This window comes from Primulina huaijiensis, chromosome 6 (assembly GCF_012295235.1).
Source record: "Primulina huaijiensis isolate GDHJ02 chromosome 6, ASM1229523v2, whole genome shotgun sequence".
In the NCBI taxonomy this organism is placed as follows: domain Eukaryota; kingdom Viridiplantae; phylum Streptophyta; class Magnoliopsida; order Lamiales; family Gesneriaceae; genus Primulina; species Primulina huaijiensis.
Window position 1 is genome coordinate 1,486,749 of NC_133311.1, and position 16,545 is coordinate 1,503,293.

The window sequence follows — 16,545 nt, forward strand, 5'->3', positions numbered from 1 at the left end:
TCTTTAACCTGGCTCGGGGCTCCGCACCTCGACCATTATCTAAATCCAGCGATCCGTACCCTGACTCGGGGCCCCGCACCTCGAACATTATATCAAGACCGAAAGATATGAGTTCCCGGCACCTCATCCCATCTTTGGGATATTTGAAGCCCCCGATGCTTTTATAATCTGGATTTGATTATCTTTCTATCAAAGTATTTTCCCTGACCGGGAACACAAGACTAATCGGGACAGTGAGTATGACTCTAGCCCGACTATTTAAGGAGGGAGTGATGATACCCCCGGGATAGCCCGGGTCATGGGTTGTGCCCGGATCAGGGGTATGGATTGTGCCCAGGTCACAGACGACCCGGGACACTGGATGGATAGCTCAAGTTGGGGAGAATCTACGAAAAGATCACTAGAGGCCGAGCAGTTGAACGTCCGGGACGTCTTCTCCCCGGGCTATTGGATGCCCGAGCTCTCATGCAAGCTTCCGAGAGACTTTCTACCCAGGCCACCTCGATATGAGCACTACACTCAAGTACGCCAGTAGGGTAAGGTGTATGATGATACTAGGTGGTTGACAAAATCAGACAGGTGGGATGTGACTAGTATGAGATTTGACATATGGTACAATCAGCCGCTCTACTATAATTAGTAGGTAGCACGAAGAACGAGGTCATCATTACTTCTCTTACTATAAATACCAGGTGTCACACCCTTTCTCTATACTTATCATAATTACCATAATCAAAATAGGGTTTGACTAATATAACTGTAGTATGAAGCAAATCAAACAAGGGGCATTACTTTGACGGTTTATAAAAATTTTGGCATGAGGTCCCTACATTCTTGTAAAACCAAAACCTCAACTCAAGCATCAATATTAACACATATATATAATCGTATTCCTACATACAAACATATTCTGTATCATCATACACCTAGACATAAACATTGTAGAACTTGTTTCAAACCCTGACATATTTTCGTACAATACATATGCGGAAGCTATACAATAAGAAGTCCCGGTTCTTGTCGAGGTAAGGCACGTCACAAGCATCCATTGGCGAACCGGCATCCTACGTCTCTTCACTACCTGATCCTGTAATACACGAGCTACATGAGTTTATAAAACTCAATAAGTTGGCACTTGTACGTATCAATATGCGTCGAAAGAACATACATATCAAGTCGTGACAACAATGAATCTTTAAACCATGTCATATCATAGCATATACTCATGTTCATTTTTGTACTTGAGCCTCATTAGTTGACCTGTACTACCGTGCTTGCTTTATTATATAGCTACTACTGTGTTGGACGTCAGGGAGCAACCTTTGGCAACCCCACGCCCCATGAACATATATTGGCCAATAGCTTTGGTGGACTTAAAACCACCCATGATGTCAACAAGCTCTATATCATGTAAAAATCAATCTTTTTCTTTTCATGTTCATGTTCATGTTCATAACATAGCACCCATCATCAATATTCATGAGTTTCTTACATATTTAATACATAATAATGGAATATGGTGCTATATTTTCATCAATAAGATACTAACAATGTACATATATCAATAATCAATGAGGAGCATTTGAAATCATAATATTACTCATGTATTACTTCAAGAACATGCCAACTTACAGTCCAAGCATACGAATACTTGTTTGAGACGATGATTCTCGTTCCTATACTGTCAAATACATCAATAAACCCATCACTGTGTACATACTAGGTGAAAATCACTCCTCTACAAGTAGAACAACTAAAGGAGAAGAAAACTTACACCCTTAGGAAGCTCTTGGGATGGAGAACTAAGTTCTAACCTCAAAATGATGAAAGGAATGAAGAAGGAAGCTTTTGGGAGAAAGAAATCTTGTTTCCCTCGAGTTCTTGCTGGTAAAGTGGAGAAGAAATGGTTGGAATGGCTTAGAAAGTCGATACTTATCTTTTCTCATGCAAGGCGGCGCTCGGGCGGTCATTTTCTACCGTCCGGGCGCGGAATGTTCTGTACAATTGCTAGGCTTGAAATGCACCGGCGCTCGGGCGGTAATTTTCTACCGCTCGAGCGCCACAAGTTCTGCCTCTGCGCACTACTTCATCAAAAATTGCTCAATAAACGTCTCTTTCGTTCATAATCTGAAAAAGTGGTAAACATGAAAGTTGTAGCTCTATGTCATGGCTTGAATCTCCAATTGGTTTCAGGTCATTTGGAGGTCTGAGTAAAAATTTATGCTCAATCTACCAAAATGTGTCATTGTAGAAATGACGATACACACGACACACTTCGGGGCACTTTTGGCTGGTCTTCCACAATGATTTGGACAAAACCCGAAACATGAAAGTTTTAACATTATATATTAGCTTTCTAATGGTTATAGTCTCACCCAATTTGGATCAATATTCAAATCATTATGCTAAAACTCGTAAAAACTACCACAATTTCATCTCATTTCCTATCAACTTCATGACACTACTTCTACCTACACATCTTACTATAACTATTTAGACATATTTTCATTCTCAATACACCATGAACAATATAAAAGTCATGTTCAATCTCAATATTGATACCTCAATCAATATGTAAAACATAATGAGCTAAATGACTATCTATAATGACATAAACGTATTACTAATCATTTGTACGAGTAACCGGGCATTACAATTCTCCCTTCCTTCAAAGAATTTCGTCCTCGAAATTTGACATACCATATAGTTCAGGATATCTCTGTTGGATCTCGTCTTCTCTCTCCCAAGTTGCTTCTTCAATTGTATGATTACGCCATAACAGTTTCACTAAGGGTATTTCCTTGCCTCGTAACACTTTTGATTTCCTATCGAGGATTTTTACCGGTCGTTCTTCATATGAGAGATTCGATGCAAGCTCCAACGGTTCATAATGAAGAACATGAGAAGGATTAGCTAAATACTTTCGTAGCATGGAAACGTGAAAAACATTATGAACGTTTGACAAGTTTGGTGGTAAAGCAACTCGGTAGGCTCTGTCTCCTATTCTTTCCAAGATTTCAAATGGACCAATATATCTTGGACTCAATTTTCCTTTCTTACCAAAACGTAATATGCCCTTCAATGGTGATATCTTTACAAATACATGGTCACCAACCTGAAATTCCAATCGTCGACGTCGCACATCAGCATAGCTTTTCTGTCGACTCTGGGCAGTGTGCATTCTTTCTCTGATCTTGGTCACCAATTCGGCTGTCTGTTGTACCAATTCAGGGCCTAATAACTTTCTTTCTCCTACTTCATCCCAATGTACTGGAGATCGACATTTTCTACCATATAATGCAGTATATGGTGCCATTCCAATGCTTGACTGATAGCTATTGTTGTAGGTAAATTCAGCCAACGGTAGTTTACTGTCCCAACTGCCTGGAAAATCAATAGTACAGGCCCTCAACATATCTTCTAAGATCTGATTTACTCGTTCTGATTGTCCATCAGTTTGAGGGTGAAATGCTGTACTGAATGCCAATCGAGTTCCCATAGCATGATGTAAACTCTTCCAAAATGCAGACGTAAATTTGGGATCTCTATCAGATACAATGGACACTGGGATGCCATGAAGCCTCACTATCTCCTTGATGTATTCTTCAGCATATTGATTCATCGTGTATGTGGTCTTCACCGGAAGAAAGTGAGCTGATTTCGTAAGTCGATCCACAATAACCCATATAGCATTGAATCCTCTTTGTGTTCTTGGCAAACCAAGGATGAAATCCATTGTGATATGTTCCCATTTCCACTCAGGAATGGGTAGCGGTTTCAGGAGCCCTGCTGGTCTTTGATGTTCAATCTTGACCTGTTGACAAGTTAGACATTGTGCAACAAATTGAGCAATGTCCTTTTTCATACCTGGCCACCAAAATAATGGTTTCAAATCTTTGTACATTTTCGTGCCTCCTGGATGGATCGAGTAGGGTGTAGCATGTGCATCAATAAGAATGTCATTTCTGATTGTTCCTTGTTTTGGCACACACAATCTACCTCGATATGTCCACATTCCTTCTCCATTCAATTCAAAGTTCAAATTGCCTTTTTCTTCATCTCGCTGCCTCAGTTGTTGTAATTCATTGTCTACACTTTGTTCGGCCCTGATTCTATCTGCAAGTGTTGGTCGAACCATGAGAGATGATAATTGGATTGCAGTTCCCTTTGGCATAACATCAATCTTCATATTCTGTAAATCCCATAAAATTTGTTCTTGTACTTGCATTGTAGCAATAGAACTGGACTTTCGACTTAATGCATCTGCAACAACATTGGCTTTACCTTGATGATAGTTAATAACACAATCATAATCTTTCACTAATTCCAACCAACGTCGTTGACGCATATTCAATTCTTTTTGCGTGAATAAATATTTCAAACTCTTGTGGTCCGTGTATATTTCACACCGTTCACCATACAGATAATGGCGCCATATTTTCAACGCAAATACCACTGCTGCCAGTTCTAAGTCATGTGTAGGATAGTTCTTTTCATATTCTTTCAACTGTCTTGAGGCATCAGCAATGACCTTCCCATGCTGCATTAAAACTGCTCCTAATCCTTGTTTCGAAGCATCACTGTATACCAAAAAATCTCCTGATCCTTCTGGAATAGCAAGGACTGGTGCTGATGTCAGTTTTGCCTTTAACTCTTGGAAACTGCGATCACATGCTTCGTCCCATACAAATTTCACATTCTTTCGAGTTAAAGCAGTCAAAGGCAATGCTATCTTAGAAAATCCCGCTATAAACCGACGGTAATAACCAGCTAGCCCAAGGAAACTACGTACCTCGGTAACAGTGGTAGGTCGTAGCCAGTTATTGACAGCTTCAATTTTACTTGGATCCACTGATATGCCTTCTTTTGAAATGATATGACCCAAGAATGCTACTTGTTCAAGCCAAAATTCGCATTTCTTCCATTTAGCATATAAATGTTTATCTTTCAAAGTCTGCAAAACTAATTGCAAATGTTCTCGATGCTCCTCTATAGTTCGTGAGTAGATGAGAATATCATCTATAAACACAATCACGAACTTGTCTAAAAATGGCTTGAAAATTCTGTTCATTAAATCCATAAAAGCAGCTGGTGCATTCGTTAGTCCAAATGGCATTACAAGAAATTCATAATGCCCGTACCTGGTTCGGAAGGCAGTCTTTGAGATATCATCTGATTTAACTTTTAATTGATGATAGCCTGATCGTAAATCAATCTTCGAAAAGATGGCAGCTCCTTGTAATTGATCAAACAAATCATCAATTCTGGGGAGTGGATACTTATTTTTGATTGTCACTTTGTTCAACTCCCGATAATCAATACATAGACGGAGGGTACCGTCTTTCTTCTTCACAAATAAAACAGGTGCACCCCACGGTGAAAAGCTCGGTCTAATAAACCCTTTATCAAGCAACTCCTGTAACTGTTCTTTCAATTCTTTCATTTCTGTAGGAGCTAATCGATAAGGAGCTTTTGAGATCGGATGAGTTCCTGTCACAACATCAATTACAAATTCGATCTCTCTATCTGGGGGTAAGCCTGTTACATCATCAGGAAATACCTCTGGAAACTCACAAACAACATCTGTATCTTTTAATTCACGAACAGGTGGGTCAATAGTTAACACAGATGCTAAATATCCTTGACACCCCTTCTGTAGTAATTTACAAGCCTTCATACAAGAGATTATCCGAAGAGGTAAGGATATACCTGCACTTGCTACTGTGAATGGTTCAGCTCCTATCGGCGCAAATTTGATCATCTTTATGCCACAGTCAATAGTAACTCTGTACTTCGAGAGCCAATCCATTCCCAATATCACATCAAAATCCGTCATCCTCAAAACTATCAAATCAGCATACATCTGATGGCCTTGGACATATATTGGACACCCTCTCACAATCTGATCTGTCTGTAATTCTTGCCCGGAAGGTAAGGCTATGGCGAGTTGTGCCTCTGTTGTACTTGCTGTAATGCCCAGTCTCCTTACAAACGATTCCGAAATAAAGGAATGCGTGGCTCCTGAATCTAGTAAAACAATAGCAGTAATACCAGAAATCAAGAACATACCAGTGATCATCGATGTATCCGCATCCACTTCCTCTTTAGTCATGGAGAAAAGGCGTCCCTGTACTTTCTCAGAACTCCCTGGACAATTCCTGGCGAGATGCCCTGGCTTTTTGCAACGATAACAAACATTGGAACCTTGCATACATTCCCCGCCATGAAGTTTGCCACATTTAGGACAAGGTGGTCTGTCCTGTTCTTTACGTGGAGGGGGACCCTTGCCACGGGGTTCCTCTGGTCTAGTACCCCTGCTATCAGTCTTTTTGCCTTGTCCCGTTCCTTGGCTCTTCTGAAAGTACTGCTGCCTTCGTTGTTGCCTGTCCCTGTCAATGTCATGTTCATCTTGTTCTGCCATAAGTGCTCTTTCTACTATCTCCCCGTATGTAGCAACTTTCGACATCCGTACATCTCTTTTAATTTCAGAGCGAAGTCCCCGCATGAAGTGTTCGCCCTTACTTGTGTCATCTTGTGCAATATACGGTACATATTGGACTCCAGCCTCAAATTGTTGTATGTATTCTGTCATTGACATGGTTCCTTGCTTCAGGTTAAGGAAATCGCTGGCTTTCTTGGCTCGTACATCTTTACTGAAATACTTGTTGTAAAATACGGTTTTGAAAGTTTCCCATGTCAATGGTCCAACCGGTAATGCAACCCTTGCACTCTCCCACCATATTCTTGCATGTTTTGTTAACAAAAAGACGGCACAAGTTACTTTGTCAACATCTTCCATATGAAGGTAGGAGAAGATGGACTCCAATGACTTAATCCACTCTTCTGCTACTGCTGGATCGGTGCTTCCCATGAATTCAGGAGGATTCAGACGTCGAAAACGATCATACACATCAGTTTGAACAGGCCCTTGTCTGGGGATCATGGCTTGTGCATGTGCCTGCTCATGTGTAGTCCGTTGCATCTCCAGTAATTGCTGTATCTGCTCCCCATGGACTTTCGCTTGTTGTTGGAGCAGCTGAGCAAAATCATCTATAGGTCGTGGTGCACTGCCCTCACCTTCGACCGCTGGGGCTTTGCCCTTAGATGACTCTCCTTCATGTACCTTACGTTTAGGTGGCATCGTCGCTTATCTTAACCTACATATAGATCACATAGACACATAACTTAGCATAAACTATGGGATACAAAGATACTTACTTGCCGAGTTCTCCATGTGGATGAAGTGCAGTGTCTTCCCTGTCGAAGAACCGTGGGCTCTGATACCAACTAAAATGTCACACCCTTACTCTATACTTAGCATAATTACCATAATCAAAATAGGGTTTGACTGATATAACTGTAGTATGAAGCAAATCAAACAAGGGGCATCACTTTGACGGTTTATAAAAATTTTGGCATGAGGTCCCTACATTCTTGTAAAACCAAAACCTCAACTCAAGCATCAACATTAACACATATATATAATCGTATTCCTACATACAAACATATTCTGTATCATCATACACCTAGACATAAACATTGTAGAACTTGTTTCAAACCCTGACATATTAAAATACATATGCGGAAGCTATACAATAAAAAGTCCCGGTTCTTGTCGAGGTAAGGCACGTCACAAGCATCCATTGACGAACCGGCATCCTACGTCTCTTTACTACCTGATCCTGTAATACATGAGCTACGTGAGTTTATAAAACTCAATAAGTTGGCACTTGTACGTATCAATATGCGTCGAAAGAACATACATATCAAGTCGTGACAACAATGAATCTTTAAACCATGTCATATCATAGCATATACTCATGTTCATTTTTGTACTTGAGCCTCATTAGTTGACCTGTACTACCGTGCTTGCTTTATTATATAGCTACTAATGTGTTGGACGTCAGGGAGCAACCTTTGGCAACCCCACGCCCCATGAACATATATTGACCAATAGCTTTGGTGGACTTAAAACCACCCATGATGTCAACAAGCTCTATATCATGTAAAAATAAATCTTTTTCTTTTCATGTTCATGTTCATGTTCATAACATAGCACCCATCATCAATATTCATGAGTTTCTTACATATTTAATACATAACAATGGAATATGATGCTATATTTTCATCAATAAGATACTAACAATGTACATATATCAATAATCAATGAGAAGTATTTGAAATCATAATATTACTCATGTATTACTTCAAGAACATGCCAACTTACAGTCCAAGCGTACGAATACTTGTTTGAGACGATGATTCTCGTTCCTATACTGTCAAATACATCAATAAACCTATCACTAGGTGAAAATCACTCCTCTACAAGTAGAACAACTAAAAGAGAAGAAAACTTACACCCTTAGGAAGCTCTTGAGATGGAGAACTAAGTTCTAACCTCAAAATGATGAAAAGAATGAAGAAGGAAACTTTTGGGAGAAAGAAATCTTGTTTCCCTCGAGTTCTTGCTGGTAAAGTGGAGAAGAAATGGTTGGAATGGCTTAGAAATTCGATACTTATCTTTTCTCATGCAAGGCGGCGCTCGGGCGGTCATTTTCTACCGTCCGGGCGCGGAATGTTCTGTACAATTGCTAGGCTTGAAATGCACCGGCGCTCGGGCGGTCATTTTCTACCGCTCGCGCGCCACAAGTTCTGCCTCTGCGCACTACTTCATCAAAGATTGCTCAATAAACGTCTCTTCCGTTCATAATCTGAGAAAGTGGTAAACATGAAAGTTGTAGTTCTATGTCTTGGCTTGAATCTCCAATTGGTTTCAGGTCATTTGGAGGTCTGAGTAAAAATTTATGCTCAATCTACCAAAATGTGTCATTGTAGGAATGACGATACACACGACACACTTCGGGGCACTTTTGGCTGGTCTTCCACAATGATTTGGACAAAACCCGAAACATGAAAGTTTTAGCATCATATCTTAGCTTTCTAATGGTTATAGTCTCACCCAATTTGGATCAATATTCAAATCATTATGCTAAAACTCGTAAAAACTACCACAATTTCATCTCATTTCCTATCAACTTCATGACACTACTTCTCCCTACACATCTTACTATAACTATTTAGACATATTTTCATTCTCAATACACCATGCACAATATAAAAGTCATGTTCAATCTCAATATTGATACCTCAATCAATATGTAAAACATAATGAGCTAAATGACTATCCATAATGACATAAACGTATTACTAATCATTTGTACGAGTAACCGGCCATTACACCAGGTTATCTATTTTCATTTAGGATTCATTCATTTTATTGCCTACACTCTTACACCAATATCACAACCATCACTTGGTTACATTGGTCTTTTGTTGAGTCATTCACTGACTTAAGTATCGGAGTGGCCACGCCGGACACCCCTCCGGCGCCCATTCACGAGTTTATCTCCTTGTCTGCAGGTCACAGGGAAAGTTATATCTCACACTGCTCTTATTCCCTTCATTATCTTGATAGCAGATTCGGTGGAGCACCCGACCAGGCTCGTCCATTTTACCCGGATCGCATCAATGACATTTAAGAACAAGAAGCCAGATACTTGAATAACTTATTTGAAATAAAAGTACATGAAAGATTTTATATACATAAAAAAAATTAATCTGTTCACATTAACCTTTGAAATAAATGTCTGAACCTACCCGTAAAAATTATCATCATATTTACTCTAATCTAACTTCTTGTTTCTCTTTAATACAAACAATATAATTTAAAATAAATTATTATTAACTGAGATTTACAGAAATAAGAATAGAGAATATTTTAGAAAATTTGAAAAATTATATTTTTAATCATATAATTTATACGTTTTTCATATTATCGATTAATTCGTATGCTAATTAATCCATTATCTTACACTTTCTTTCTGCAATATATGTCGTCATGTTGTTTTTTTTAGTGTCATTTCAGTCGTTCGATCAGTAAAATAGTAAAATAAAAAGATAATGAAGACTATTACCGTAAGGCTGCGTTTGGAAGCCTTGATTAGGTGAGTTTATGTTTTTTAAACCCACTTAATCCTATGTTTGGTAGGATTTTTATTTAACCAAGTCAATCCCTCCTATAAATGATTGGTTTATATTAACTGAGATAAAATAGTCACTCCTCACCCCCTAGGATTATTTATCCAACTCTTAATCCATCATATTTTTCCAATTTTACCCTTCTTCTATATCCAAACTTACCACCACTTCCCAACACCGACCGCCGACCGCCGCCGACTACCGCCAGCCGACCACCCCTACGACCGGCCGCCGACTACCATCACTGTCGCCGCCCGACCATCACTGCCGCTATCGCAATAGTGAAAGGGCAATTTAGTCAATTCATCAAAAAATTCTAAATTATCCAATTCTTAACGATCATAACAAATATAATATTATTTTATCATTATATATTATATTTCTACTTCAATAATTTTCTTTATCATTTATCTCTTAATCATTTCATAATTTTATCCTCCAACCAAACGCAACCTAAATTGACAGACAAAGATAAAAAAAAACAAAATATATAATAGACAAAAATGGTACTTTTTCCGAAAAAACCACCTATAGGTAACTAGACAATATTTTTTGAGTAATAATTGGACAAATTTTATGTCATGAGTTAGCTAGCTCGGATACAGATGCTCTTGCCAATGGCGATCCATGTAAAGGTTTCTGTTACAAATACTTTCTTCTGTTCCAAACTTTTCACAATCCCACAGAGGAAATCCCACTTCATTTTCATTTTCCTTTCTGCTAAATATCCCACAATCTGCCAAACGTCTCCCTTCTTCCCAAAATCTTTTACTTCCCTCTTTTTCTTCTCATAATCTGATCATCTATGGTGATGGATGACTTCGTAACAGTATTACAGCAGCAGCACCGGTCAGAAGTTAAAGTAAAAACAAAAAGAATGAATTGAAAAAGAAAAAGAAATTCATGGATAGCAGTAATTGCATTATATATTCACCAAAAGGGACGTCGAATTACAATAGCCCCAATTATTATCAGTCTTGTTCTTTTTCCTCTGGTAAATTAGGATCTCCAATGGTGGGAATGGTGTTTGCAGATATGGGCACTCTTTCCATTAACCAAAACTCCGAGTTTTCCTCGCAAGGAAAGGATCATTCATCTCCATGTGATGGGAAAGACTCTGATTCTTTCGATCTGAACGCGAGTTTAATTCATGAAGAAGACGATCAAGAATCCAACATGCATGCATTGAGCAGTTGCAAAGACTCGAATGAACATACTGGGCAATCGAAACACTGTGCCAGAGGACACTGGAGGCCTGCAGAAGATACGAAGCTTAAAGAACTCGTAGCGTTATACGGCCCGCAGAACTGGAATCTTATTGCAGAGAAGTTGGAAGGAAGATCAGGTTCTTTAAATGATCAACTTCTTCTCTTTTTNCTTTTTTTTTTTTTTTTTTTTTCATTTTTTGGGTTTTTGTTCAGTACCTTGTGTTGTTTTTATGAATAGGGAAAAGCTGCAGGTTGAGGTGGTTTAACCAGTTGGATCCAAAGATTAACAGAAGGGCTTTCACAGAAGAGGAAGAAGATAGATTAATGGCTGCCCACAGATTGTACGGCAACAAGTGGGCGATGATAGCGAGGCTCTTTCCCGGAAGAACAGACAATGCCGTTAAGAATCATTGGCATGTTGTAATGGCGAGGAAATATAGGGAGCAATCCCTTGCTTATAGGAGGAGGAAAATGGGGCAGTTTGTTTTCAAGAAAATGGAATATGGTGATGATGTTTCCCTCATTAACAGTGGCTCTGCAGCCATGAAAGCCGAGCCTTCATTCCCTGCTTATTGCTACGGTGGTGGTGGTGGTGTTCTCTGCGGTTCTATTAGTTCAAATCACACGGCAGCTGGCGGCGGCGGAACTCCTAGAAACAATGGGTATTGGGCGGCGGCGGAAACATCTCATGGTTTCTTTCCTGGTGGGCATTCTGATTACATTTTCCGACCGCAACAAAGTTCTACCACAAATTTCATCAAACTAGTTACCTAGTTTTTCACAAATTTGCAAAAGAAATATTTGACCAAATTAATCAAAAGATGGAAATCGCGTTAAGACAAATGAATTATAAAAGAAACATAATCTTGTCAACCCATCTGATTATTTTGTTTTACACTGCAGGCCATGATACAAATGAGATTAATATTTTCAACACATCGAGATCTTGGAACGAAATCACCAACCACACCCAATTATTCACCGCAATTGAACATGCAAATTATAATTACTCCACCGATCATTTCAGACCATCATCTCAAGAAATCTCGGCCGTCGAGTCTGCTGAAGATCAAGGAATTGCACCAAAATTCATAGACTTTCTTGGAGTTGGAGCCTTGTGACACGGGAAAGAAATCGAAGAGTGAAAGAGGGTCTTTGGTTTTTTTTTTTTTTTTTTTTTTTTATTTTCGTTTTTTTTTTTTTTTTTTTTTTTTTTTTGTCAAATAATATGCCAGATTCAGTATGTTAAGTTTCTTGCTAATGTGCCTGCCATTTTGTTTTCAGTTTCTGGGATGGAAATCACCGGTAGAGATTCTTTGAGTTGGATGACATAAAAATGGCCATTTTGATGCCTATTTCCTCTTACTTTACATGGAAAATTGTCCCGAAATGTGTGACACTGAAGTCATGTCACTTTATTGTCTAACACTTAATATGTTTGTGTGAGTCCATTGTGTCAATTAAAACCAAGTTGGTCAATGCATGAAGAGGTCGAGTTGGCTTAATTGCCAAGGCCAGAGTTGAGGAATCAGGATAAAGAATGAGGAGTTTGTTTTCGGTTGTAACAGCTGGAATAACTTAACCAAGGAGTTATGATCCAGCGGATATATATAGAAGCTAGAAGCCAAGCTCCAGAATAGAGATATATTCTCTTTCTTTCTTTTGGTACTGAAAAAGGGTTCACGTGATCAAGTCGTTGAGAAGAAAGGGAAGCACGATAAGAGTGAACTCAAGAGAGTTTGTATTCGTAAGTCTAACGTTTACAAGTATTGTGAATTCTGTACAAGTGCTACAAAACTTTCTTGGTTGTAATCTGTTATCATTGATCAATAAGAAAGGGAAGCCCCTCCCGTGGATGTAGGTCGATTAATGACCGAACCACGTAAATCGTGTCTTGTGTGGATTGAATCCTTTATCTTTCTTGAATTCTTGTTGATCGTAATACTAGCTAGATTCACAACATATATAATGTGTTGCATTGATGATCCTAAAACTTGTTCGAAGAGTTTCTTGAACTTGAGTCCACAAGGTAACATATTCAAGGCTGTGCAATTCTGCAAGTGATCGAGCGTACAAATTCAGGGATTGGCTTCTCAACAGTTTCATTATTTGGAGTATTATATTTTATGTAACAAAATAAATAAATAAAAATTCTTTGACAAGGTTGTCTTTTCTTGAAATTTCAATAAACATAAAAATTGTGACGATTTCAATTCTTATTTAAAATTTTATAAGTTTAAATGTGTTTACTATGAGTTTAAAAAGGATATATAACTTATTATTGTTATTTAAATAGAGTATAAATAATTATATCTTTAGGAGGATATTTGAGAGAGCATTGAAAAAAAAAAAAATTGGAAACATGCGACTTATAATTTGTTTTAAAAAAAGTCAAAATATCTTATTTTTAATATATCATAAAAACCAAAATATCCCCACAAATTTTAAAATATCTCAATTATATCTTCTTATAATTTAATAAAGACTGAAAGTCTAAATTTTTCTCTCAAAATTTTTTTTTCTCATTCCCCAAAATGACAAGAGGCATTCTCATGTCTGATATAAGAATTTAAATTTTAAACATCGACTACTATTCTTATTTTATTATTGATATTCTTTTATTTACTTTTTTTCCTAGCTACATGTAAAATTTTCAAGATTACAGAAACTATTCGAAAGAATTTTTTATACATTAAATAATATGTAATGATGACATACACTCAAATAAAATAATTTATTACTAATAAATTTTTTGAGGAGAATTCATTGCTAATATTTTTCTCAACTTTTGCTCAAACATATTAAAGTTAATATCAAATTATTAAATATTGTTTAATTTTCTTAATTATTCAAAAAATATTATCCATTAAATGTTTGATTAACTATTATTTTAGCAAGATACTATAAAATAATTTTAATATTTATGGTAATATTCTAAAACTATATTCTGTTAAAATGTTTGCATTGTTTTCATTTATGGTGTCATTTTTAATCATTACAACAATAAAAATATTTTATAGAGTTTTGATACGCTGTACACCTACCGTGCACACTTATGTGAGCACCGATGAGGTGTCACTCACCTATTGGATACGCAATTTTTCTATATTTCATCACATCCAATAGGTGAGTGACATCTCATCGGTGCTCACATAAGTGTGCACGGTAGGTGTGCAGCATATCAAAACTCATATTTTATAATACCAAATACATCAATAACTTTAAATTGCTTAAAATAAATTGAATCAAATATCTTAATAACTTATTTTATAAATATGGTAACACAACTTATTATCTCTAAAAACAACTTATAAGATGTAACAAATTGCAAAACGTTTTAAATAAATTAAGTCAAATACTTTCTAAGATCGAGTGATACAACAAACAATAATGAGATTATTTCTTTTGTATAATTTTAATAAGAAAAACGAGGAAAGCATTATTTTGAAGTTTTTTCATTGAGCTTTCGTATTGGATAAATTCTTTTATATATTTATTCTTATTTAAAATCCAATTCGTAACAAACAAACTGATGTTTTATGAGTAGGTCTCTTGTGAGATGGTCTCATGAATCTTTATCTGTGAGACGGGTCAACTCTACCGATATTCACAATAAAAGTAATATTTTTAGCATAAAAAGTAATACTTTTTCATTGATATGACCCAAATAAGAGATCCGTCTCAATTGAAAATATTAAAAGATTTTAGTGTTTAAAATTCTAGCTCGGATAGAATCGGATTCCTGGCTCCGTCATTGGTTTTAACGATCTTTGCTTCTCAACGAAATCTTCATTTGGGACAATTCATGCCTCCCACATGGCGAGATAATAAGGAACTATCATCCTGACAAGAGACACCCTCTTCTAATTTATCTTTTTAGCCCAAATTTTGGACAAATAAAATTAGTATATAAGTCAGGATATTAATTTAGAAACTATGGATTTATGTGGATCATATCGTATATATGCAATTCTTGTTGTCAATTCGTCATCTGAAATTAGTGTAAAAGAGGGAGAAGTCATCTGAAATTAGTGTAAAAGAAGGCTTCTCCCGACGATGAATATCTCTTTCTGTTTCACGTTTCGAATCAAAGCTCGTAAACTCATGATTTGTTGTGTACTAGAGTATACCTCGTGCATGTATTGCATGTTTCTATATATCGTCTCTCTTTCTTGCAAATTTTATCTTTGAATTGTTTAAACTATTATATAAAAATTTGCACTATAATTGAATAAATACGATATTGAAATTATTAAAATAGTCGAATAGAGGCAATACTCTAACGTAACTATGAAAATGGTCAAATAGACTAAATGGGTAATTTGATCATTATAAAATTATCAAGGGTAAAATGATATGGCAAAAACTTGTGTGAGACGGTCTCACGGGTCGTAATTTGTCATGAGACAAATATCTTATTTGGGTTATCCATTAAAAAATATTACTTTTTATGCTAAGGGGGCGTTTGGTTGGGGTGATTGGGTGGATTTATGATTTCTAAACCCACCTAATTCAGCGTTTGATACGATTTTTATTTAACCAACTCAATCCTTCCTATAAATTATTAGGTTGTGTTAGGTGTGATTAAATAATACCTCATTCCCCCCTAGGATTATTTATCCTTCCTCTATCCCTACCCTCTTTCCAATTTTACCCTTTCTCTTTCACCAACGCCGGACCACCTCCATCGCCGGACCGCCGACCGCCGGTGGACTGCTTCCCGCCGCCGTCGGATCACCGGGGACCACCTCCGTTCCCGACCGTCGTCGGATACCGGACCACCTCCCGCCGTTGGCTGTCTCCCTCCGCCGGCCGTCGCCCGACCTCCGTTGCCGGGCCGTCGCCGGACCACCATCGGGCCATCGCCGGAATAAAGAAGAAAAAATAAAGAAAAGGGCAACTTTGTCATTTCATCAAAAAATTCAAAATTATCCCATACTTAAAAATCATACCAAACATACTACTATTTTATATCATATATTACATTTCTATCACAATCATTTTGTTTATCATTTACATACTAATCATTAGTTTATTTTATCCTCCTACCAAACGCAGAGTATTACTTTTTATTGTAAATATCGGTAGGATTGACCCGTCTCACAGATAAAGATTCGTGAGACCGTCTCACAAGAGAGCTACTCAAATGATAATTACTTAAACTATCAAAGAGGTAATTGTTAAAAGTTTCATGGGGTAAAACAGAATTTAACGAATTGAGTAAAGGTGATATTGAATAGGGATGACAATTTCTTCCGAACCTGACGGACAATCCGATACCCGACCCGAATAAAGAAAG

The 16,545-nt window shown here is 37.4% G+C and overlaps 1 protein-coding gene across 1 annotated transcript; it reads left to right on the forward strand.

Annotated features, from left to right (window-relative positions):
* The first annotated feature begins 10,615 nt into the window (after positions 1-10,615).
* Positions 10,616-12,423, forward strand: LOC140979360 (uncharacterized). Its single transcript, XM_073444722.1, has 3 exons — positions 10,616-11,383; positions 11,485-11,949; positions 12,150-12,423. The coding sequence occupies exons 1-3, from the start codon at positions 10,942-10,944 to the stop codon at positions 12,365-12,367; spliced, it is 1,125 nt and encodes a 374-aa protein (XP_073300823.1). The 5' UTR covers positions 10,616-10,941; the 3' UTR covers positions 12,368-12,423.
* Positions 12,424-16,545: the final 4,122 nt, after the last annotated feature.